Genomic DNA, 24,452 nt, shown 5'->3' on the forward strand with positions numbered 1-24,452 from the left:
AATTCTAAGGAGACACTCAGTTGAGGATCTGAGGTTGCGATTTGGAATATAAGGTGTCAGACATTCCGATATATAAGACGGGGCGAGATTATTTAAAGCTTTATAAACCATAAGCAGAATTTTAAAGTCAATTCTGAATGACACAGGTAACCAGTGTAGTGACATCAAAACTGGAGAAATGTGTTCGGATTTTCTTTTCCTGGTAAGGATTCTAGCAGCTGCATTCTGCACTAACTGCAAACGATTGATGTCTTTTTTGGGTAGTCCTGAGAGGAGTGCATTACAGTAATCTAGCCGACTAAAGACAAACGCATGAACTAATTTCTCTGCATCTTTCGATGATATAAGAGGTCTAACTTTTGCTATGTTCCTTAGGTGAAAAAATGCTGTCCTAGTGATTTTATTAATATGCGATTTAAAATTCAGATTACAATCAACGGTTACCCCTAAGCTTTTTACCTCCGATTTGACTTTTAATCCTAATGCATCCAGTTTATTTCTAATAGCCTCATTGTATCCATTATTGCCAATCACTAAGATTTCGGTTTTTTCTTTATTTAATTTGAGAAAGTTACTATTCATCCATTCTGAGATACAGGTTAGACATTGTGTTAGCGAATCAAGAGATTTGGGGTCATCAGGTGCTATTGATAAATACAGCTGTGTGTCATCAGCATAGCTGTGGTAGCTCACGTTATGTCCCGAGATAATCTGACCTAATGGAAGCATGTAGATTGAGAAGAGCAGCGGACCCAGGATAGAGCCTTGTGGAACACCATATAGAATATCATGTGTCTTTGAGTTATAATTACCACAACTAACAAAGAATTTTCTCCCTGCCAGGTAGGATTCAAACCAGTTTAAGACACTGCCAGAGAGGCCCACCCATTGACTAAGGCGATTCTTAAGAATATTATGATCAATAGTGTCAAATGCGGCACTCAAATCTAAGAGGATGAGAACAGATAAATGGCCTCTGTCTGCATTTACCCGCAAGTCATTTACTACTTTAACGAGTGCAGTTTCTGTGCTGTGATTTGTTCTAAAACCTGACTGAAATTTATCAAGAATAGCATGTTTATTGAGGTGCTCATTTAACTGCATAATGACTGCCTTCTCTAGAATTTTACTTAAGAAAGGCAGGTTAGAGATGGGTCTATAATTTTCAAGAGAAGAGGGGTCGAGATTATTTTTCTTAAGTAGGGGTTTAACTACCGCAGTCTTAAGACAGTCTGGGAAGACCCCCGTATCTAATGACGAATTTACTATGTCAAGAACATTATCAATAAGCACACCCGATACTTCTTTGAAAAAATTTGTTGGTATTGGGTCAAGGGCACAGGTGGATGGTTTCATTTGAGAAATTATTTTATGTAAATCAGGTAAATCTATCCTAGTGAAAGACTCTAATTTATTTATTATGGAGTACTGGGGTTTCGGGGGATCCTTAGTGTTGGGGAGATATACTATGTTATTTCTAATATCATTAATTTTTTGATTGAAAAATACAGCGATAGCCTCACAGGTTTTACTGGAAGTACTTAGAAGGCATTCCTTTGAGTTACCTGGGTTTAACAGATGATCAATTGTCGAAAATAACACTCTGGGATTACTAGCATTGTTATTTATAATCTTAGAGAAATAGCAGCGCCTCTCAAGACGGACTGTGTTATTGTATTCTGTTATTTTAACTTTTAATATCTCATAGTCAATAGTTAGTTTAGTCTTCCTCCATTTACGCTCAGCTCTACGGCATGTTCTCTTTAAATCAGACACTCTTTGGGTCTTCCAAGGTATAACAATGCTAGAAGATTTTTTAACTGTCTTTTCAGGTGCAACTATGTCAACAGCAGCCCTCACTTTAGTATTAAATCTTTCCACCTTACTATTTACATTCTCCTCGCTATTATAGTTGGCACTATAAACGGACTGATTGGTTAGAATGTTTGTAAGTTTTAAAGTTGCTGATGAGTCAAAGAAGCGTTTTTTAACAATATGCTTCTCATATTCTTGCATTTACTGAACAGTATCTTTACACTAAAAACTATTAAAAGAGACCACTTCTACTGTTCAATTGGAAATTCACTGCTATTTTAGTGTTACTGATCTACATTTATGCAGAAATAATTTTGTATTATTGGGCAAACTAACCTGTTGTCATTTTAAACCTCAACGAAAGTTACAGAGCATTGTGTTTTCATTCAGGAAGATGTGACCTACAGAATCGGACATGACTTAAAGCTTGCTAGATTACATCCAGGGATAAAGTATTGTATTTCTGCTGCAACAAGGTATTGCATGGGTAGAAAATGCAGAAAAAGTAGTCCAAGTAAAGAGCAGTGTCTTGAAATAATAAAAGGTAAGACTTTGTTTTTTAATTGGTTAACTTAAACATAACATACATACATTTACCTACCTTAATAGCTATTCATTGGGCACCAAGAAGAGATACAGTATGAGCAACAGCAGATGAAGACAAATGTTTAATAAAGAATATAATTTTAGGCAGGTTTGATAAGTACTAGATAAGCCAGGAACTCCTAAGAATACACTATTATGTTAGCAAAGATGCAGCTGCAACAAACATCACAACAGCCTTATCGTTATACAGTATATTAATTATTCACAGAGTATTTTGGCACAAATAAGAGAAACACAATTACCTATTGATACATCCTACTGAGTCTATGCATTCTTTCTAAACAGAGACAAACAGTATAAACTTCCAGTGTCACTGACCTGTTCCAGATTTTTGCACCCCAACATTGATACTTGCTCCATGCAATTGCCTAAATTGTCCTCTTTGTGTATTTCTGTTAACATAAAAATAAAACTATTAATCTATCTCATTGTATTTGTCTGTGATGTTTTGCTGGGAGACAAAACATAGTAACTAATGCACTGATGTATTTTTTATTTCTCTGCAGGACCAAATTTCACAATGATAGTTTCTTTAACAGCTGGATTACTTGGTGTTTTGCTTTTTTTTCTACTGAGTGCCTTTTTCTATGTTATTTACAAGTACACATTTCGACCCAAAGCAAGACTACCTGCTTCCTTGGTAAGTTGAATAAAGTGCAAAATAATGATGAAAGTGAAACAGACACTGACAGATTACTGGATACCATTATTGTTTCTAATTACCATTAGAAACAATAAAAACAGAAGTTATTGTGTACCTTAGGAATAGCTTCAAATGAAAAGCAACAGGCACCCAGAGACGCTGTTGAAGAAAATGCAACCTTGTGTATCATTTTGTAGCATTTAAGAGAAGTGTGATTTTTACACAAGTAAAACCCCCACTATTCATTTCATTGACAGACAAGGTAGAGGTGGTACCCTGGGTTTAGGATGTAGCCAGCCTTCCTGGGTATGACTAACAGTAGGGTTAATACTGACTGTAACATGCAGTTAATGTAAAGAGCTATATCGAGTAATTCTTACTTGCTTTTATGATGATGAATTACCTGGATCTAAAAAACATGCGGGAGCCACTTTACATAGGCAGCCACCTGACTGATTTACATTTCCCTAAATCCTTTTGGATACTTAATGCTGAGGTGAGGGATTAGCAGTTGTTATCTCTTGTGAAAGGTAGGATAGAACAATGTCACTTAATTATTAGACTGTAGTTTACTGTTCTTGGTAACCACTGACAGTTAATATGTTTTATTCTGTGTAGTACTAGTTCCACTTTTTGACAATATAGTGTTAAAGACTTTTAGTCCGTGCAGCAACATTTAACCAACTGTTACCTATGAATAAATAAAAAAATATTTTTGAAAAGCAGACAGACATGTGAGAAAAAACAATCTTTTTCACCATTTGCATAAACAGAAAGCAGCATCAGTCTAGTTTAAATATGAAAATATTTGTCTCTAGTTGCATGACTAATGGCATGGTAAGTTTGAACTAATTATTTGTTACATTAATTTATAATGCATTTTTACTTTTATTAAATAGTTTGCACATTAAATATTCTACTTGATGAGAAGTAAGATTTTCTAATTAGTAATTTGGCATAAAACGCATACTTTCCGGGTCAAACACCTCAGCTATTTGTGTGACCTTCAGCAATCCAAGGATCTTGGCTCTGTTTCATGTACAAATATTGTTCTCTTTCACAACAGATATTACAAATTGCTTTCTATTTTTCCCTCTTTGAAATATTACAAAAATAATTATTCAACAGTTATTTTATATACCAAATTACACAAACAGCACCAGTACAGTACACTTTTTTAATTCACAGCATCACAATGACTTATAAATATAGTATTACCATTTTTCTTTAATTTAGCTGAGGTAACCTTTTTTGAAGTCAAGATGATTGCAGTAGTGGTGGAGACTGAATTAGCAGCTTTGCTCATGAATTCCAGAGTATTAATCACTAAGCCAAACTGCTTACCTACTAATTCAAATAACAGATAGCCCACAGGACATTGCTTAAGCAATGAAAAATGCATCAAACCTCCCAGTATCAGGGCACAAGAAAACAAAACCCACTGGAATGCATATTCATCCTTGCAGGAGTCCATTTAAATATTCAAAGTAACAGACAGCACAGATGGTATTTGTATAGCAGGTTAGAAAGATGGAAAAGAACAACTGCAGTAAAGAGAAACTCAAGACAGGTGGAGAAATCCTAAATTGTATGGGAGCATGCCACAACACTCATACCATGTATTATTTCATCTTGCACTTCTGTGATACACAAACAAATAAACTTCATTTTATATAACACCTTTCTATGACAAACACCACCCCGAGGCACTTTACAACATATTTGTGTGATTGCTCTGAAAATACTGACTAAACTAAGGCCTGACTGATGAGAGGATGGCTGCCATTAACGCCACAAGTGGCCTGAGCTCTACAACTGCTGTCTGCATGAACGCTTGTTAAATCTGCTCTTCATGGAGACATCTCAATGCACCATCCCACCATTCTTCAGGTTTTGAAAATGGCAGTGATGTCTACATATTTTTCTACTTCAGTAAAAAGTAAGATTATGGGTAAATAAAAAAACTGTTAGCTGTTTATTAATGTCCCCCATCACACTTGAAATTGAATGTAACATTTTCTGAAAGCATTTTGTAACATTTTCTTAAATGTTAAAAAAAAACATTGTAACAAGTTATAGAGACATATTAAACACAAGGGTCTAACTGTGATAGCTTTAGTATCTTTTATTCGTAAAGAGACTGTTAGTAAGCGTGGACATAGTATCATAGCAAATATCTTAAATATTTTTTATATCCACAGATAACAATGCCTAACCAAGGTGAAAAGAAATCAGATATTTTTCTATCAAGCAAACATCAAAATAATGATATTGAAGATACGTCTAAAGAGAACAAGAAAATGATGGCAAGGAAAAATAAATATATCAGGTGTCCAGTAGGTAAAATGTTGGAAGCTGATCAGGAGACTTCACCTACCATCATTCTAAATGAATTATATGGTGTCACACAGTGTGCTGTCCTAGGGCCTTCCATGCTAGCAGCCACCATTAACAAAGCCAATTCCAAGTTACAAACTCAATATGATGGATCGATACAAAATGAATATCATAGAGAATATGGCAACGTCCTTCAGAGCACACCTCAGTATAAGCCCAGTGCATGTCATGTGTGCAAGAATACCGAGCTGGCCAGAAAACTCTCTCTATATGGCAATGTGTTTAATGAGCAAAAGCCTGCAGACTATTTGAACAAGCCATCAGAAGAAAAATGTTTTATTAACGCTGTTAATGGAAAAAGCAAGACAAAGTATACATATGAGAACATAGGCCATTTGGAAAGCAAATTAGATGTTGATAGTTTGGAAAATGTAACAACTCATCCAGTCTACAACAACGTAGCCTAGGGCATTCACTAACTGTATTTGAATGGTATACACTTGCTGTAATTCACATATTTGACATAATTTAAATAGATTTTTGCATAATTTAAGTATTGACAAAATTCCAAAATGTACACACACACACACATGCATATATATTGTTTATATATTATTTACATTAGTATTTTATTGCTTGCACAGCAGTATAGTACATGCCTTATGTAATTAATTGCAATTACCTAATTATTACATTACTTTTGCATTTATATTTGTTTGAACATGACCAGGTCCACATGTAACATACTCTATTTTAGAAAGATCAATTAAAATGGGGTGGCACAGTGGCTACCTCGCAGTAAGGAGACCCAGGTTTGCTTCCCGGGTCCTCCCTGCGTGGAGTTTGCGTGTCTGCGTGGGTTTCCTCTGGGCGCTCCAGTTTCTTCCCACACTCCAAACACATGCAGGTTAGGTGCATTGGTGATCCTAAATGGTCCCTATTGTGTGCTTGGTGTGTGTGTGTGTGTGTGCCCTGCAGTGGGCTGGTGCCCTGCCCGAGGTTTGTTCCTGCCTTGCGCTCTGTGTTGGCTGACCCCCGTGACCCTGTGTTAGGATATAGCGGGTTGGACAATTACTGACTGAGAGATTAAAATGCCTGTTTTTTCACTTTGGTGTATTTTGCAAAACAGGTATGATCAGGAAGCTTCATTACAGTTATATCATTTTTCTTTTGTCATCTGAAAACTGAATCAACATGAGTGTTGCTTTAAAAATGTTTAATCTTATTTTATTTAATTTTATTAAAATAACAGCTACCCAAATTAATCTTTGTGCTACTAACCTTTAGAATATATGTGGTAAGGACATCTTTGAAATTTGAAACTTCTCTATGCATTTTGGTCATATTAATATGGATGACACATTGGTTAGCACTGGTGCCTCACAGAATTAGGGATATGGGTTCAGTACACAGCCTGGCCCCTCTATGTGAAGGGTTTGCCACACTCCCCAGGTCTTCTCGTTCTCTCTATTATTCTAATCAGGGTATGAAATAGGAGTGAGTCAAGGGCTCCTCAGAAATTAATTGGAGAAAGTTTGGATGGTTTCTCAAATAATGAAAATGAACAATATCAACTTTCATAGTTAAAACAACTTTAAAAATAAAAAATTAAGACTTTATTTTGGGAGGCACTATACCTTTTGATTTTTATACAAATTGACAAATTACTCATGGCCATGTGTCCCCTAAGTGCCACAACATAATACAATTCTCATCACAATAAATATGTGTTTATATCTGAGTAAGCTCACTGAGTTTGTTATTAAATGTAATATGTGAAGGGGGCTTGTTTCCACATTTAATAGACTGAGCAGTACCGCCTTAAGTCTATCATACCAACAATGCAGAAAGTCTTTATCACAACATGGAATATTTATAGTAAAAATGTCAGCTGCTCTCATTTCTCAAAATCTTGATCCCTTGTGAACATGTTTCCTCTACATACACTTCTCTGAAGTGTTTTTCTACAATATTTTACTAAAAAATCTATGATGTTGCCCATTGTGAGCATATGACTAGATGACTTGACATGTGGATTATGTGACATGAGTAATGTGGAGTTTTTCCATGGATAATTTTATCTTGTTTTCTGTGCTTCATTGTTGGTCTCAATCGTCTTCTTCTATGTCCTTCTGCTGCTCCTGTTAGGGTTCAAAACAGTGGATCTTCTGTTCCCATATCTTCCTGTCCTCTGCATCTTGCTCTCTCACACCCATCACCTGTATGTCCTCTCGCTCCACATTCATAAACCTCCTCTAAGGCCTTCCTCTTTTCCTCTTGCCACTTCCAGCTCTGTCTTTTTGTCAGTGCCACCATCTCCAACCCATATAACGCAGCTGGTCTCACTACCATCTTGTAGACCTTCCTTTTCACCCTTGCTGGTTCCCGTCTATCACAAATCATTCCTGACACTATTCTCCACCCACTCCACCCTGCCTGCACTCTCTTTGCCATTTCTCTTCCACAGTCCCTGACACTCTGTACTGCTGATCCCAAGTATTTAAATTTTTCCACCTTCTCCAACTCTACTACCAGATCCCTCACCATTCCTCTGACCTTCTACTCATTTACACACATGTATTCTGTCTTGTTCCTATTGACCTGCATTCCTCTCCTCTCTAGAGCATATCTCCACCTCTCCAGGGTCTCCTCAACCGGCTCTCTACTCTCATTACAGATCTCAATGTCATCCGCAAAGATCATAGTCCACGGGTACTCCTGTCTAATCTCCTCTATCAAGCTGTCTATCACTATTGCAAATAAGAAAGGGCTCAGAGCCGATCCATGATATAAACCCACCTCCACCTTAAATGTCTCAGTCACTCTAACCACAGACGTCACCATTGTCACACTTCCCTCGTACATATCCAGTACCACTCTTACATACTTCTCTGCCGCTCCTGACTTTCTCATACAGTGCCACTCCTCTCTAGGCACTTTGTTATATGCTTTCTGTAGGTCCTCAAAGACACAATGCAACTCCTTTTGGCATCCTGTATACATCTCCATCAATACCCTCAGAGCAAACATCACATCTGTGGTGCTCTTTCCCGGCATGAAACCATACTGCTGTTCACTAATCACCTCCCTTCTAAACCTAGCTTCCACTACTTCCCATAACTTCATGCTGTGGCTGATAAATTTTACCCCCCTCTAGTTACTACAGTTCTGCACATCACCCTTATTTTTAAAAACTGGTACCAGTACACTTTTTCTCCATTCCTCAGGCATCATCTTAGTTTCCAAGATTGCATTAAACATTTTGGTTAAAAACTCCACTGCCATTCCTCCTAAACACCTCCATGCTTCTACAGGTTTGTCAATTGGACCAACAACATTCCCATTCTTCATCTTCTTCCAAGCTGTACTTGCTTCCTCCTTGCTAATCCATTGCATTTCCTGGTTCACTATATTCACACTAAAGGCACTGTTTCCATCTGTTCAACACACTTTCCTCGATTGTGAATACATTTCCATCTTTATCCTTTATCAACCCTAACCTGCTGCTCATCTTTCCCAGCTCGGTCCCTCTGTCTAGCCAATTGGTACAGATCCTTTTCTCCCTCCTTAGTGTCCAACCTCTCATACAACTAATCAGACACCTTTTCTTTATCCCTCGCCACCTCTCTCTTCACCTTATGCCTTTTCTCTCTGTACTCCTGTCTACTTTCTTCATCTCTGACTACCCCACTTCTTTGCCAACTTCTTCCTTTATATACTCTCCTGTGCTTCCACATTCCACCATCAGATTTGGTTGCCTTCCTTCATCTGTCCGGATGTCACACCAAGCACCCTTCTAGCTGTCTCCCTTACCACTTCTGCTGTAATTGCCCAGCTATCTGGTAACTCTTCACTGCTATCTAGTGTCTGTCTTACCTCATTCCTGCACTCCACCTTACAGTCTTCGTTTTCTCAACTTCCACCATTTGATCCTTGATCCTTCTTGATCTCCAGCATCATCCTACAGACCACCATTCTATGCTGCCTAACTACACTTTCCCCTACCACCACTTTGCATTCTCCAATCTCCTTCAGACTGACCCTCCTGCATTGGATATAACCTGAGTGCAACTTCCTCCACTCTTGTATGTCACACGGTGTCCCTCTTTTTAAAATATGAATTCACCCCAGCTGTGTACATCCTTGTTGCAAAATCCACTGCTATCTCAACTTCTTCATTTCTCTCGTTGACACCATACCTACCCATCACCTCCTCATCTCCTTTGTTCCCTTTGCCAACATGTCCATTGGAACCCGCTCCAATCACCACTATCTCTCCCTTGGGTACACACTCCACCACTCCATCCAACTCACTCCAGAAACCTTCTTTCTCATCCATTGCACACCCAACTTAATGGGCATATGCACTAACAACATTCATCATCACACCTTCAGTTTATGGCTTTATAATCATCACTCTGTCCAAAGACTCTCTTGACATACTGTTCCTTCAGGATAACCCCTACCCCACTTCTCCTCCCATCTACACCATGGTAGAACAGTTTGAACCTGCCTCCTAAACACCTGGTCTTACTCCCCTTCCATTTGGTCTCTTTCACGCACAATATATAAACCTTCCTTCTCTCCATCTTATAGGCTAACTCTCTCCCTTTATCAGTCATACTGTCAACATTTAACGTTCCTACCCTCACCTCCACTCTGCTAACCTTCCTCCTATCCTCCTGCCTCCTAACATGCCTTCCCTTTCTTCTTTTCCTTCCACCAAAAGTAACCCAATTTTCCCCAGCACCCTGTTGGATAACAGTACTGGTGGTGATCACTGTTAACCTGGGCCTGAACGGATCCTGTATGGAAATCTGTATTGTTGCCCACATGTTGATTTGTAAAAAATTTACACTGGATGCCCTTCCTGACATAACCCTCCCTATTTATCCGGGCTTGGAACTGGCATGAAGAAACATACTGGTTTCTGTATCCCCCATGGCTGGGTTCATTGTTGGTCTCCATAGATGTCTATATTATCAGAAAGTTTATCACGCTTTCCATGAAAACATGACAATTAATGTTTTCTTTTCCTGGCCATCATTACAAGCCACACTAGGTAAGTAACATAAAAAATATGATTTTGGGTGAAATATTCATTTAAGGTTCTCTAAGGATATACTGTATGTGATCTTTTTCCAGTTTAGAAAAGAAAAACACATTATAATGTAATACATTTTATGCTATATGGTCTTTCACAAAACATGCATGAAAATGGTTAGGTTTGGACATCCACACATGATTTTGCTACATGTGGAACATTGTAAAAAGTACAATGATAAATGATGCTTTGATACTACAGAAAGTGCTCTTTGCTACAATAATATTATAGTTGGGTTAATTTCATAAATAGAGGTCTATGGATATCAAGAATGTGCATATTATCTGTTTTTTTTTTCTCAATGTATAGCTTTCAGTCAGGTACAACAGCTTTCTAGCTTTTAATTAGTTTTTCAAGAGAAATGAGCATTGCAGTACTGAAAGACAAAAATAGACAACACAATCAGAACTTGAGAGAGGAGCAGAAAGGAGAATGGTCTAGGTGAATGGAGAAAGGTCTAGGTGAAAAGTTCACAGTCTGGCTAGGGTTTACTTTATAGCCTAAAGAAAAAATAATCTGGATCTCATTTTTTTTATTTTATATATATTTTTAAACATTTTTTCATTACATCAGATATAACTTTTGCCTGCTTATGAAATGGGTAAACATAAATCTAGTGAATTCAAGTGGCTTTAATTTCATACCTCTCATACACAATGTTGCAGTATACTGTGGCATGAAATAATGATCCCCAGAGCCACAGTGCAACATATACACAAACAGTTGTGACAATAATAGTGGGCATAGCTAGCCACTCAACTCGACACAGACAGACACAAGAGGCACACTGGCAAAACTCACACTTTTTATTTTCAGTTCTTTCCTTTACAGCACCTCACACAGTGCACCAATCAGATACAACAACTTAGTCCTTTTACTTTCCTTTGACTTTCTGTCTTTTCTTTTGCCACCTCCACTCCTCTCTCGCAAGTTCTGTTCTCTGCCTCCTGCCTCCGGCTCCGGACCCTTTTTATGTTGCACCCGGATGTGCTCCATGTGCACCCGGATTCTCTTCTGGCAGCACTTCCTGGTGTGGCGGAAGTGTTGCAGTCCAAGGCTCCGGGATTGTCCAAGCACCCCCTGGCGGTGGCCACAGTCCCCAACAGGATTGAGCCTCCAAGCTCCAGTCCCGTGTCCCCGATGCAAACCAGGGGGGCTGACTCTCGTGTCCCGGGGAAGGTATTGCCTTCCTCCTGGTCCTTCCGCTCTCCAGGCATCCCGATGGGGCAAGGTCCCTGGTCCTCTGTCACACAGTACATATATAACTTAACAAAAGACCAGTGTAAGACAATTTACATACAAGAATACTATATTAAACTACTGTGTACTATAATATACTAATAGACAGAATGATTAAATAATAGGCAAATGAATAGACAGTAAAACACTCAAATAGAAAAGGAATTATTTAGTGATAACCATACCCATATACACTTTTATATAAAAGATAACACTTTCAATATTGAGCATTGCAAAAAAGCAATAAATAACACAATTTAAAAAAGCTGGCATAACTGAAAACAGATGGCACAATTTCTCAATAGGTGTTGTAAGGAGTGTGGAATGATTTTAAATTCATCTCTTAGATCACCTGAGCACAGAGTCAAACTGGAAACTGAAAGCCAGTGAAGTAGCAATGTGACCCATGTCACAATTACAACAAACAAGCAACATGATCCTGCATTTTCACTTCTAAAAATAAAAGTAAATCTAATATATAAAGCTGAATATGTGTTTGTCTGGTATGGAAATCCACACTGTTGAGCCTATCTTCACCAAGTTCTGCACAGGTTCCCCATTTGTACAGGAGAAGACCATAGGCTAGGTTTCATTCCAAAAGTAACCACACCTGTGCTTTATTAGAGAAGTGCTATTCCGAAGCATTTTTGGGACTGGGCACAAACAAGCAAACTGCTCTCCATGGTGACTTTAGTCAGTGAAATTTTTGTCTGAGGACAAAATGTTTCCATTGTGCAATTAATTTAGTGCACTTTATACCACCAGGGCAGCACAAGGTACACTTGCTAGTTTAGATATATAAGAAAAATGAACCAACAATAAATGACTAACATCAGTTATAACTAGTTGACAATGAAAGAGAGAAAAGCAAAGGTTCCAGTCTGGACTAAGCACATAGTTTAATTTCTTCCATCTCCTCCTATGAGTTTCTCCTTATATTTTTTGACAGTGATTTTGTATTTGTTTTTCTGTTCTTGCCTAAATAGACGATGAGCACTAAACACATCATTGTTTAGTATGGATTTGATGTTGTATGGAAATGACTCCACAAAAAGCAAAAGCATGATTTTGCTAGTCAGAAGTCAGTACACAGAAAATGTCAATACAGTATATGCAAAGACATGTCATCATCATTAAAAAAGTGCAAGGTTTGATAACATGGGAAATGCAAGAAAGCATACAAAGGTCCAGGGTCTTTGAGAATTAAGTGTTGAGTCTCAAAGATGCTCAACATTATGTGCTATGCTTGTAAAGAGCTACTAACCAAAAAACAACATATGCATAATCCTAGGATATGCAATTAAGAAAGGTATTTGCTAAACAAAAGGGTGTTGTGTAGAGAAACACACAGCATGATATGTGTAAAATAACAAGATTAAAATCTGGGGCCAAACTGTAATTAAACAGTGTTGCTAGTGAGGCCATATGTCATTACCTAACCTCCTTAATCCAGACCAGGGTCATTGGGTGCTGCAGAAGGAACAAACCCTGAACAGGGCACCAGTCCATCGCAGGGCAAACACAAACACACACTTGGGCCAATTTAGCATTGCCAATTCAACCATCCTGCATGTTGTTTGGCAGTGGGATGAAACCTGAGCAAACCCACATAGGGAGGACCCAACATGTGAACCTTGGTCTTCTTACTGTGAGGCAGCAGCACTACCACTGCAGTACCAATGCAAAATGTTGAAAGTGTACCTAGGAAGCTGAAAATGCAATAAATGTGGACTAAATTAAATGATGCTAGTTTGGACTCTTTCATATTTTTATTAATTAGTTAAAATACATATTATATTTAAGATATCTATGCCATAAGCCACAATAAAGTTTCCTATAAAGCTTGCTTATCTTTCCTACCCGTTTTTGGTTATTTATTGTTTATTTAGGGATATTTTAAACTACTATATAAGTGGTTGCGAGTGATCTAGTGAGTTGGGAGACTTAACTTACTTCCTCTTCTTTTCTTCCCATACTCTTCTAGCTCTTTATCTTTCATACTTCATTTTTGAACACCCTTTTAGAATACCTTGTTTCAGTCCTCCTTATAATAATTCCATGCCACAGTAATTGTTTCAGCTCTATGTTTTCCACTGAGTGGTGGTATTTCCAGTTTTTCACAGATTCTCTTATTTCCTATTTCCTATCTTATCTCTTTTTGTTTCACCTACTGTATGTCACACATGGGCGCATGAGGATCCTTCACCAGACTCTGTTGAAGTTGCAACCCCACTCCCAGGTAAGAGGTGCTACCCACGCTGTATTATCTCTTTTTTTTTTTTTAATTTGATTAATTTTATTGTAATCATTCCATACAAATAGGTCGCCCCCCCACCCCTTTGGTGCATAAACATTTATCAAAATCATTTTACAGTTAAATAAGTTGCCCATGACCATCACATATCTCCCTATCTTCTATGTATGAGAATTCCCACCCCTCTAGTTTTCTTTGTAAAGCTAGAATGGAACATTTGGCCAGTCCAGTCTTTTTGTAGTCTGAACTGATCCTTGCTTAGTAAGTGGGTCTCCTGTAAAAAATACTATTTTAGCGTTTAAGCCTGTTAGGTGAGAGAGTACTTTCTTTATCTTTAATTCGTGATTCAGGCCTTTAACATTCCAGCTCACAAAGTTAACTGTCCCATCATGGAGACATTGATTCTGAGTTTTTGATGTCATTTTATAGTCTTAACTAGAAGTGAGACAGCTTTAACCTTAATTTCCTATTTCCCCATGAGTTATTGCCATGCAGCCTATTGTTACGTTGGTAGTTATAATTATAGGGATTAAAAGGTTAGATTAGATATAGCCTGCTCTCTTCCCCACCCCCTTATCCCCCCACCCCCCCATTTTGCCTCCCCATGTGAGGCTGGACCCCACTTCACAAAGTCTCGGTCCTCTGACATACAAAGAGACAGAGCACGTCCAAAGGAAGATAAGCCTCCACGCAGCTGTGTTTTAGGATTAAAAAGTAGAGATATTTATTGCCAATATAGTCTAAATACTACAGTATATGCCCAAAATATAATCATTAACATACTATAAGCATAAGATATAAAATCTACAGCAATCTTAAAGTATTAAGATAATAAACTCAGGGAATGGTGTTAGAAAGTGGTCCAGGATATGCACAGTAAATCCTAATGCAATAATAACAATAACAATAAACCAAGAGTATGATGTTAAACTGTTCCCTTTAGGGTAGTAAATAGAAAAAAAAATTTATTTCTTCATCTGCATCATGATTTTATGTAGAGGCCATCTTTGCTTTTATACTTACTTCTTCCTTTCCTATTGAGGTGTTGTTATTTTGATAGCATAATTTACTTGCCTTGTTTCTAATTCGAACTTTCCATCATTGACATGTTTTGTAGTTGTTTTCCATCTATTTATATCCACATTTTCTTTTTCTTGTCTTGTTCTTCCCTTGTTATTATCATTACTTTACTTTTCTCCACATTTATTATCATAACTTATAACTTTGACTTACATGTTACTAATTTCCTTTGTTGCTCACTCATTGCAGTTAATGTTATGTCATTTGGTTATAGCATATCAAATCCGGGTTCAGTACTAGTTTTGATTTAAAACATTTCACCCAGGAGAAGTATGCTTAAAAAACATCAGACAGTGACAGAGACCACACAGAGACTGAGTATGGCCCTGACAGTGATAACATGTATTACTTTGCCAGAACAAGACAGAAAGAATAGTTAGGGGTTTGTAAGTCCTCCATGTGTGCTGCATGTCCCAGAAGAGCATTACGCTTGGGCATAAGTGGAAAGTGAGGAAGCATATAATGTATCTCTTGGACATTATGGGGCAAGTGACCATTTTGCAGGGATGCCCGACTCCCTCCTAGACAAAAAGTGAGACTAGAGTGGAACTATCATGTATATCTATAAATGGCTATAAGAAGACCACATCTGTAAGAACGCTTCATATTGTTAACGCATTGAAGTCCACAGTTGACATGTGCTTCTTTAGAAAGGATTTTTATTTTAAATGTTTGTATTAAGCATGTATAGTACCACAGGCTGTTATATATAAGAATTATATACCTGCATTATAGAACACATTTTGTAATATCTATATTAAAAAAAATATTTAAAAAAGTATCAGAGGTGGGAACATCTTTTGTCCACAAGAGGGCACATGATTTCACAATGGAATGAACAGGACTGCTCTTCCCTTTACAGCAACAGGCAACAGGGAAGCTGTCTTTGTGATTATGAGGTTTAATGGTAAAAGAAGGGTCAGGAGCTTTGGATACAAAGAATTGGACAGAACCTTAAATGTTTAGTTTCACACAAACAATGGTGCAGATTAGAGCTAAATTAAGAATACAGAAGGAAATAGAAAACAGAAGAGTCAAAAAAAATACTAGTAGGAGGGAACGTAGTCACTCCATGTGTATTTTACAAGTAGTACTAATATAGGAAGGTATAAAGTTATATTGGGGTAATTCTGTATGTCAGTTTCCTGTAATCTACCATATTACCTATTATCTTGTGTTGCTTTATTCTGTTATTTTTTTACCACTGTGCAATAATGTATCTTGTGAAGGTTTTATCTGAAAAGGGATTAATATATAAAGATGTCTTAAATTAATCCCAGATCGAATGTAAGCAAAATTTAGCACCATAATTTTAAAGACCTATATTTATACATTTAAAACACGTTCAAATCCTGCATTACAAGGAAAGCATTTTCATTTTACACGTCTCACATGCTTTACAACAACAACATTTATTTATATAGCACATTTTCATACAAAAAGTAGCTCAAAGTGCTTTACATAATGAAGAAAAGAAAAATAACAGACAAAATACAAAATTAAAATAAGACAACATTAGTTAACATAGAAAGGAGTAAGGTCCGCTGGCCAGGGTGGACAGAAAAAACAAAAAAAAAAAACTCCAGAAGGCTGGAGAAAAAAAATAAAATCTGTAGGGGTTCCAGGCCACGAGACCGCCCAGTCCCCTCTGGGCATTCTACCTAACATAAATGAAATAGTCCTCTTTGTAGTTAGGGTTCTCATGGAGTCACTTGATGCTGATGGTCACTTCTGGCTTTTAATCCATCCTTCATTGTTGGAACATCATGGTGCTTTGGGTAGATGGTGGTGGCGCAAGCCATTAAACTGTAACAGTGCAAGCACTCAGACAAAAGTAGTGAGAAGGCTTTACTTGTGTCAACAAGACAATCATCCATGTATCCTTTATTGGACTCATAGTATCTAGTCCAGGGTCAAAGTCTCCAGAGCCTATCCTGGCAGTATTTGGAATAAGGCAGGTACCCATCTTAGATGGGTTGCCAGTTCATCTACAAGAAATATTGAGTTTTGACCTGCCAATTAAACAAATAATCTTGGCCTTGGGATGTAATAGGAAAACCCACACAATCAAGAGGAATACTGCAGACTTCATAAACAGAGTGACTGGACTATGGTTCAAATCCAGGTGTCCAGAGCTATAAGGCTGCAGCAGTTACCAATGCATGAAGATAACTGCCCAAAGCAAAGATCATCCATCTGTTCACTCATTCACCCATAATTTGGACTTGATTTGTCCAATTCATTGCCATAAGAGCCCAACCTAGCCCTGATATACCCAGGTTCGCACAGGTCCAGTTTAGCATCTCCAATTAATTTAACACTCAGGGTTTTGGAATGTGGATGGAAAACTGAACAGCAATCACTTAATAAATGCTTTTTAAATTCATCTTTGAAAGGTAACAGCATTATTTTACCTCTTGGGCTAAAACATATTTTCAGAAGTGTAGAAGGCATTAATCACAAAAAATCTATTGTTATTATAAAGATTAAATATTAAAACGTATCAACAACAAGTGTAAGAGCCAAATTTAAAACATATAGTTTCAACAGTGAATAAGGTCAGATAAAACAACTTGAAACACTGGTTTCATTATAAAATTCAGCAATTAAGTACTTTTCTAATAAGGCTGCTTTAATTTTCAGTTGTAATTTTAACATGACAATAAAGACACTGCAGCTGGTGAGGTCTCACATAATTAGGCTCTTTGCGCACAACAGCAAAAACAGCAAGCTGAATACAGTATGGATTTTTGACTCGTCTTTCCAGTTCTTGCATAACACTTAATTGCTCACTACAAAATAACAAAGTTTTTAATAAGATGAAATATGCAGTGCATATAATTTGTAAATCAGGCTGTGGCTGCATGCTTTGGAAATTATAAACTGGTTTGACTGAAGTAGCAATAGTTACTCCAGTAGAGGGCACTATAACATAGTTTGTATAGCTAGGCGTTTAGAAGAAGGGACCTTTCCTGTAAAGCTGTATAAGTCATGCAACCACTTGTTTCTTTCAAAATGAATGCAATATACAAGTACAAAGCAACACAACATATTACACATCCTGTATAAGATTCACTCCTCCAAGACATTTTAACAGTCTCTTAAATTCTACAACTCTTTACAGTAAAACTCACACATTCTGTTCAACCCAAACTAGCTGCTTTCCAAATGCAGATGAGCAATAAAAATGTAATTAAACACAATGTAACAATGGCACCCTGTAATTTAATTAGTCACAATTAAACATTTAGAGACCTCATATTCAATATGTCACATTCAATTAAAAATTGTAATTACAAAATTACAAAATTGTAAAAAGCACCTATCCATCTACTACTAAACCCATTAAATTCAGTTCAGCAGCACTGAGATCAAGATATCAACCATCCCTGGATGTGATCTCAGTCTTTTGCAGGCAGTAGTTACACCACATCCACTCATACAGGGACAATTTAGAGTCACCAGTGAAAATCTCCAGCACACCTTTGCTGTGGGGTGGGGGGGGGGGGGGGGGAACAGTAAAACAAACAGAAAATGCAAACTTGAGCCATGAATCAACTCTGAAGTATCTTTATAACATTATAAAATACAATTACTGGTGTTGTCTCCTGGAATAATATGAAGCCCTAAAGTGAGGTTTGTGAACACCAATCACCCCCGACCCCACCTACTGTAGACACTTTCCGTGGTCCATGGATTGAACCAATTTGTTAATGTGGGATTTAACATCTCTTTATGAAACCACACTAAACTGGGAAATACAAAGAAGAAGCATTTATGGTTCCAACCCAGTAAGGAGTTACAGCAATTATGGAATCCAATCACACACAGAAAGAACAAATTTTCAATGTATGAGAGCTGAGAAATTGACAGTAATCAGAGAGGTAGTGTAGATGATGGGTGAAACACAAACAATTCAGACAGAAGAGACAAAAGGGTCAGAATTTAAAAAACACATAAATATTGTGCTTTCTTACCTTAACCCATCCATCCATCCATTATCCAACCCGCTGAATCCGAACACAGGGTCACGGGGGTCTGCCGGAGCCAATCCCAGCCAACACAGGGCACAAGGCAGGAACCAATCCCGGGCAGGGTGCCAACCCACCAAAGTACCTTAACCCATTATACAAATATAAGTGGACAACGTGGGGCACTTCCAGTAGTCAGATATACAGTATGGCTGACCTTATTATCTAAAGCAAATTGTAAGTTGAGGATATGTCACAACTGTTAACAGATATCATTCACAGTTGGAGCAAAGTCAAAATAAATGACTTGTTCAGGGTCACACAGTGAGTCACAGGTGAGAACTAAAAAAGCAGCCTTGTGGTTTAGAGTCTGATGTTTTAGCCAGCATACCGCACTACTGGCTCTTCATGCCAGTTAACCTTACCACATTTTTTAACGATATGAGAAGACACTGGAGGCACCTAATAGAGAGAGTGAGTGAGACCATCTGTAAATTTCTGACTGTAACTGAAATGGGATACGTGTCTGTTATATCTAATTAAGTCAGATATTCAGCCTTTTTAATTTACAAACCCCTCATTACACATAACAAAGCTTGTGCTTATAAGTCTCAATCTTTTATACTGGTTCTGTTTCTTGGATTTTATGTTATTTGTATTTTCTTCTAAAAATGAGCTTTCAATGAGATCTAAATACACACTGAAACCATGCCAATTTGCAGTGCCATTAAACTTTTCATTGCATTACATTACATGCATTACATTTTCATAATTCCGTTTTTAAAAAGTCAACATCCAGAAAAATAAAGACTATCGTTTTTCAGTCCTAGTCTATCATATTTTCCATAGCTATTTTCGTTCATGCGCAAAGAAGGTGGGATGAGGTTCTGTCTTTTGCTGTTGATCATTGTAATTAATAATAAGTAGATCTCCAATGTACAATCCAGCAGGTTTGGACCTTGCAGGTAATATGACAACACATTAGAAGAACTTCTGCAGCTACAGGTATAAGTAGGGTGAGTTAATAAACTATATATTTTCATGCAAAATGGATTTCAGCAGGCTCGTTGGAGGATTTATGCTGTTAAAGTATATGCGAAGGCAGAAATGCTGATTGAGCCATCACACATTTTAATAATGTTCATAGTTACGTATCCATATGTTAAAAAGATTAGCTTCCCTTTCAATCCCCTAAAAATTCTGTGTGAATAAAAGAATAGCAAAATATTGGTAATACTGTTCATCCCTCTATTTGCAGAACCACTTAATCTATCGTAATTCAGGAAGATGGCTGAAGCCACTGAAGCCATGTGCTGCAGCACCAGGAAGGAACAAACTTTGGATGGGGTGTCAGTAAACTAAAATCTAAAAGTACTGACATTTATCATTAAATAAATATGTATCAAATTAATATGTAACATATTTGCTGAATTTATTTGATTTCAAATATTCATTTAAATGAAGTTATTTTATTACAGACTTTTGATTTCATAGTCTATGACCACTAGTGTTACCATATGCAAGGCTGAAAAAGTTTTGCCTTCTTTGTTTAATGCTCCTTTCTTGGTAATTACAGTACGTTGTATTTCTTTGTATCACAATTGACAGTAATTTGCAATACCTGAAGTATTTTTCTTATCAACAGAATGTTCAAAGGAGGTGCTGTTAAGTGTTGGGACTATCTTAGTTATACACATCTAGTCAGCACTGGAAAATTTAGACAAGTCATTTTGAGAACTAGCAAAAAATATTTTTTCAGAGATGATTGTATTTGGCTGCGGTGTAGTACATGAGAAAACATTGAAGAAAACTTCCAGAAGAAAGAATTTTACATATGGGGCATGAAAGATGAAATTCATAATATTCATGTACATTCATATACTGTATACACATATATATATATATATATACATATGTATATATCACTTAAATCACACATTGGATCTCGATGAACGAAATATTCAAGTGGAAAATCTTTACTGAGTAATACTGTGTAATTCGTTGAGATGAAAATGGTGCAATAACGGTCAATGGGAACCAACATCACACCGAAAATCAAAGTCAAAAATTGAAATCACAGGCTGATACAACTTACGTGAATTTCATCGTGGCAACTCATAATGTGACTCCGCAATGTGTATGGTCCCCACATGTTGGTATGCACTCCTGACAACATCTGGGCATGCTCCTGATGAGACAGTGAATGTTGTCCTGGAGGATCTTCTCCCAGACCTGGACCAGGGAATCAGTGAGCTCCTAGACAGTCTGTGGCACTACTTGGCAGTGTCAGATGCACTTATACATAACATCCCAGAGGTTCTCAATTGGGGAACGTGCAGGTCAGTCAATGGCATCAATGCCTTAGTCATCCTGGATCTGCCTACACACTCTGACCATATGAGACGGGGGATTGCCCTTCACCAGGAGAAACCTAGGGCCAATTGAACCAGTGTAAGGTCTGACAATGGCACTGAGGATTTAATTCCAATACCTAAAAGTAGTCAGGTTACCGTTGCCTAGCATGTTGTGGTCTGTGCCACCCTCTAAGAATATGCCTTGCCAGGCCATCACTGACCCACCACTAAACCAGTCATGTCGGATGATCTTGAAGCCTGCATAACATTCACCACAGTGTCTCCAGACTCTTCATGTTTGTCACATGTGCTCAGCGTGAACCTGCTCTCATCTGTGAAGAGAACAGGGTGCCAGTGGCAGAGCTGCCAATTGTGGTATTCTGTGGCGAATGCCAATCAAGCTGCATAGTGATGGGCTGTGAGCACAGGTCCCACTAGAAGATGTTACGCCCTCGTGGAGTCTGTTTCTGACAGTTTGGTCAGAAACATGCATACCAGTATCCAGCTGGAGGTCATTTTGTGGGACTCTGGCAGCATTCCTTCTGTCCCACTTCGCCCAAATGAATAGATACTGGTTCTGCTGGTGGGTTGATGCCCTTCTACTGCCCTGTCCATCTCTCCTCATGTAATGACCCGTCTACTGGTATCTCCTCCATGCTCTTGAGAGTGTGCTGGGAGACACAGCAAACATCCTTGCGACGGCACATATGGATGTGCCATCCTGAAGGAGCTGGACTACCTGTGCAGCCTCAATCAGCTGCAGGGACACTAACAAAATGCAAAACAAGAGAAAAATAAGTCAGGAAGGATAAGGAGAGAGCAATAATGTCTATGGCCACCACCTGCAAAACCATTCCCTTTTTAGGTGTTGTCTTGCTGTTGCATCTCCAGTGCACCTGTTGGCACTTTCATTTGCGCCAATGCAGGAGAAGTTGATTCATCATGGCTTATGCTTCCTAACTGGACAGTGTGACTGATAGGGGGCGCTATCGCTCCCTTGAACCCTCAGACAATACGCCAGACACCAGATTAAATCCAAAATATTGAATTTATTATTAATACACAGTGCACCAAGCACACTCCTCTCCACAATACTCATACAATAATCACTACAATAAACAATCCTCCACTCCCAGACGTGTTGCCACCCTTCCACCCAGCTCAGCTCGACGTCTGGGATCTCCCACAATCCTTTAATAGTCCTTGACCCGGAAGTGTTTCGCTCTCTCTGTCCATGTGACTAGGAACACTTCCGGGTCAGATAACAACTCTTCTTCTTCATCCCAGAAGCATGTCATTTCCTCTGTCCACGTGCTTAGGACGCACTTCCGGGTTGTAGGGAAAATACTCCTTGTTCCTCCCTGCAGCATCCTCTAGCGGCTCCCATGGTATCCAGCAGGGCTGTGGATAAAAACTCCATTGTCCAGGATTCCCTGCTGGTCTTCGGGGCACCTCCATGTTGCAGGGAGGTCTCCATCTGGAGGCCTGGGGGTATTGGCTGGGATGAATGGCCGGCCATATATCACAACAGATTGATATCACTGAAGCTTAATTGACTAGGTACTAGACTGTGATGACTAGGTGTTCTTTTAATTATTTTGAGCAATGCATATATGCAGTATACTGTATATATATATATTGTGGCAGGCAGCTGGGATTCATACCCAGGAAAAGTAGACGGGGACTCCTGACAGAGCGCAGCGTGAGCCTGTCTGGGAGCGGACAGCGGAGGGCTGTGCTGCGGAGGGACAGAGACTTCACCTGCCCTCAGCTGGGCAGACATCGGCACAGGAATTCCCGTCCTGCTTCCGATCCCGCAGAGGTCAGCTTGGAGGGGAGCGACGTTGCTATAACCACGGCCACTGTGGTCACAGCCGGTGATGTTGTCCAGAGAGAATGTCAGAAGTGCGTGGATATCGGGGCAACACCCCCAGGCCTGTTGCTTGTGTTTCCACAGAGCAGAGCCGCAGAGAGGAAGACGCCGACTCCCCAACCTGGAGAAGACCAGCCCCCAATGGGGCTCAGCTGAGAGAGGGGCAATGTGGCAGGCGGCTGGGGTTCATGCCCGGCTGGGATGCCCCTGCACTCTATATTAAGGGGGAGCAGCCCTGGAGGGTGCAATACCTCCCCCTGGACGCTAGATGGCCATTCCCCTGGGTTGGAGCGGTGCCTCGGTTTCCAGATGGGCTCCATGGGAATTGGAGTTGGGTGCAGCCAAGTTGGGTCCCGCAGGCACTGCCAAGGGGTGCTGCAGCTGGGACTCCTGAGCCTGTATGGGCAGCGTATTCACCACACCCGGAATTGTAGCCGGAACTCAGCAATCAAGCACCTGGAGCACTTCTGGGTGAACTATAAAAGGGGCCAGCAGGCACCACTCTGGGAGCCAGAATTGGGAGGAGGAGGAAGAGGTTGCTTGGGAATAGTGGTGAAGGAAGAAGAAAAGAATTAGTGTGGTTTTCGTGTTGCTGTTTTTGGGACTGTGCTGTGGCTGGGGAACACAGGGAAGATGTGCCCCCAGTTGAAGAAAAATAAATTTGTGTTTTATTTGTTTCATTTTTACGTGTGTCTCCGTGTCCATCTGTGTTGGGTCTAGTGCCTATATAGCGCCTTTTCACAATATATACCATTATACATGTATAATTTGAATTTAATGCATTCACCAAAAAGAGAACAATGATACAGAAAAACCTGGAACTGAAAAATACTGTTAGTTTTGGTTAAGGTAATAGTCTAATTCTTTAGCTATTTTAAAAACACTTTTCAAAATGTAAGTTCTCAAGTTCTCATTTCTTTAGTTTTAGTAATCACTTTTACTTTATTTAATTTCCTTTACTAAGTGAAAAAATCATATTTCATAAACAGTAAGTGAGCTTGTGAGTGATCCACTGAGCATAGTAGGATGCAGCCCAACTCATGTAAGCCTTTTCTTGAACTATCATAAACAACAACAACTTTTATTTATATAGCACATTTTCATACAAATAATGTAGCTCAAAGTGCTTTACATGATGAAAAAAGAGAAAAAAAAAACAAAGTAAAAATTAAAATA

General features: G+C 38.7%; 2 protein-coding genes across 2 annotated transcripts in view; one reads left to right on the forward strand and one right to left on the reverse strand.

The window, feature by feature from the left end:
- The window catches only part of LOC114648737 (interleukin-20 receptor subunit alpha-like), a 29,376-nt gene extending 23,124 nt beyond the window's left edge, over positions 1–6,252 (forward strand). The window contains exons 5-7 of the mRNA XM_028797944.2: positions 2,206–2,359; positions 2,928–3,061; positions 5,266–6,252. Of these exons, the coding sequence (XP_028653777.1) occupies positions 2,206–2,359; positions 2,928–3,061; positions 5,266–5,868 (891 nt within the window). The 3' untranslated portion in view covers positions 5,869–6,252. The remainder of the gene's footprint in view (positions 1–2,205; positions 2,360–2,927; positions 3,062–5,265) is intronic.
- Positions 1–24,452, reverse strand: part of LOC114647575 (solute carrier family 35 member D3) — a 1,087,183-nt gene that overhangs the window by 905,539 nt on the left and 157,192 nt on the right. The gene's annotated exons all lie outside the window — the stretch shown is intronic.

Source organism: Erpetoichthys calabaricus, chromosome 3 (genome assembly GCF_900747795.2).
Source record: "Erpetoichthys calabaricus chromosome 3, fErpCal1.3, whole genome shotgun sequence".
Lineage (NCBI taxonomy): Eukaryota > Metazoa > Chordata > Cladistia > Polypteriformes > Polypteridae > Erpetoichthys > Erpetoichthys calabaricus.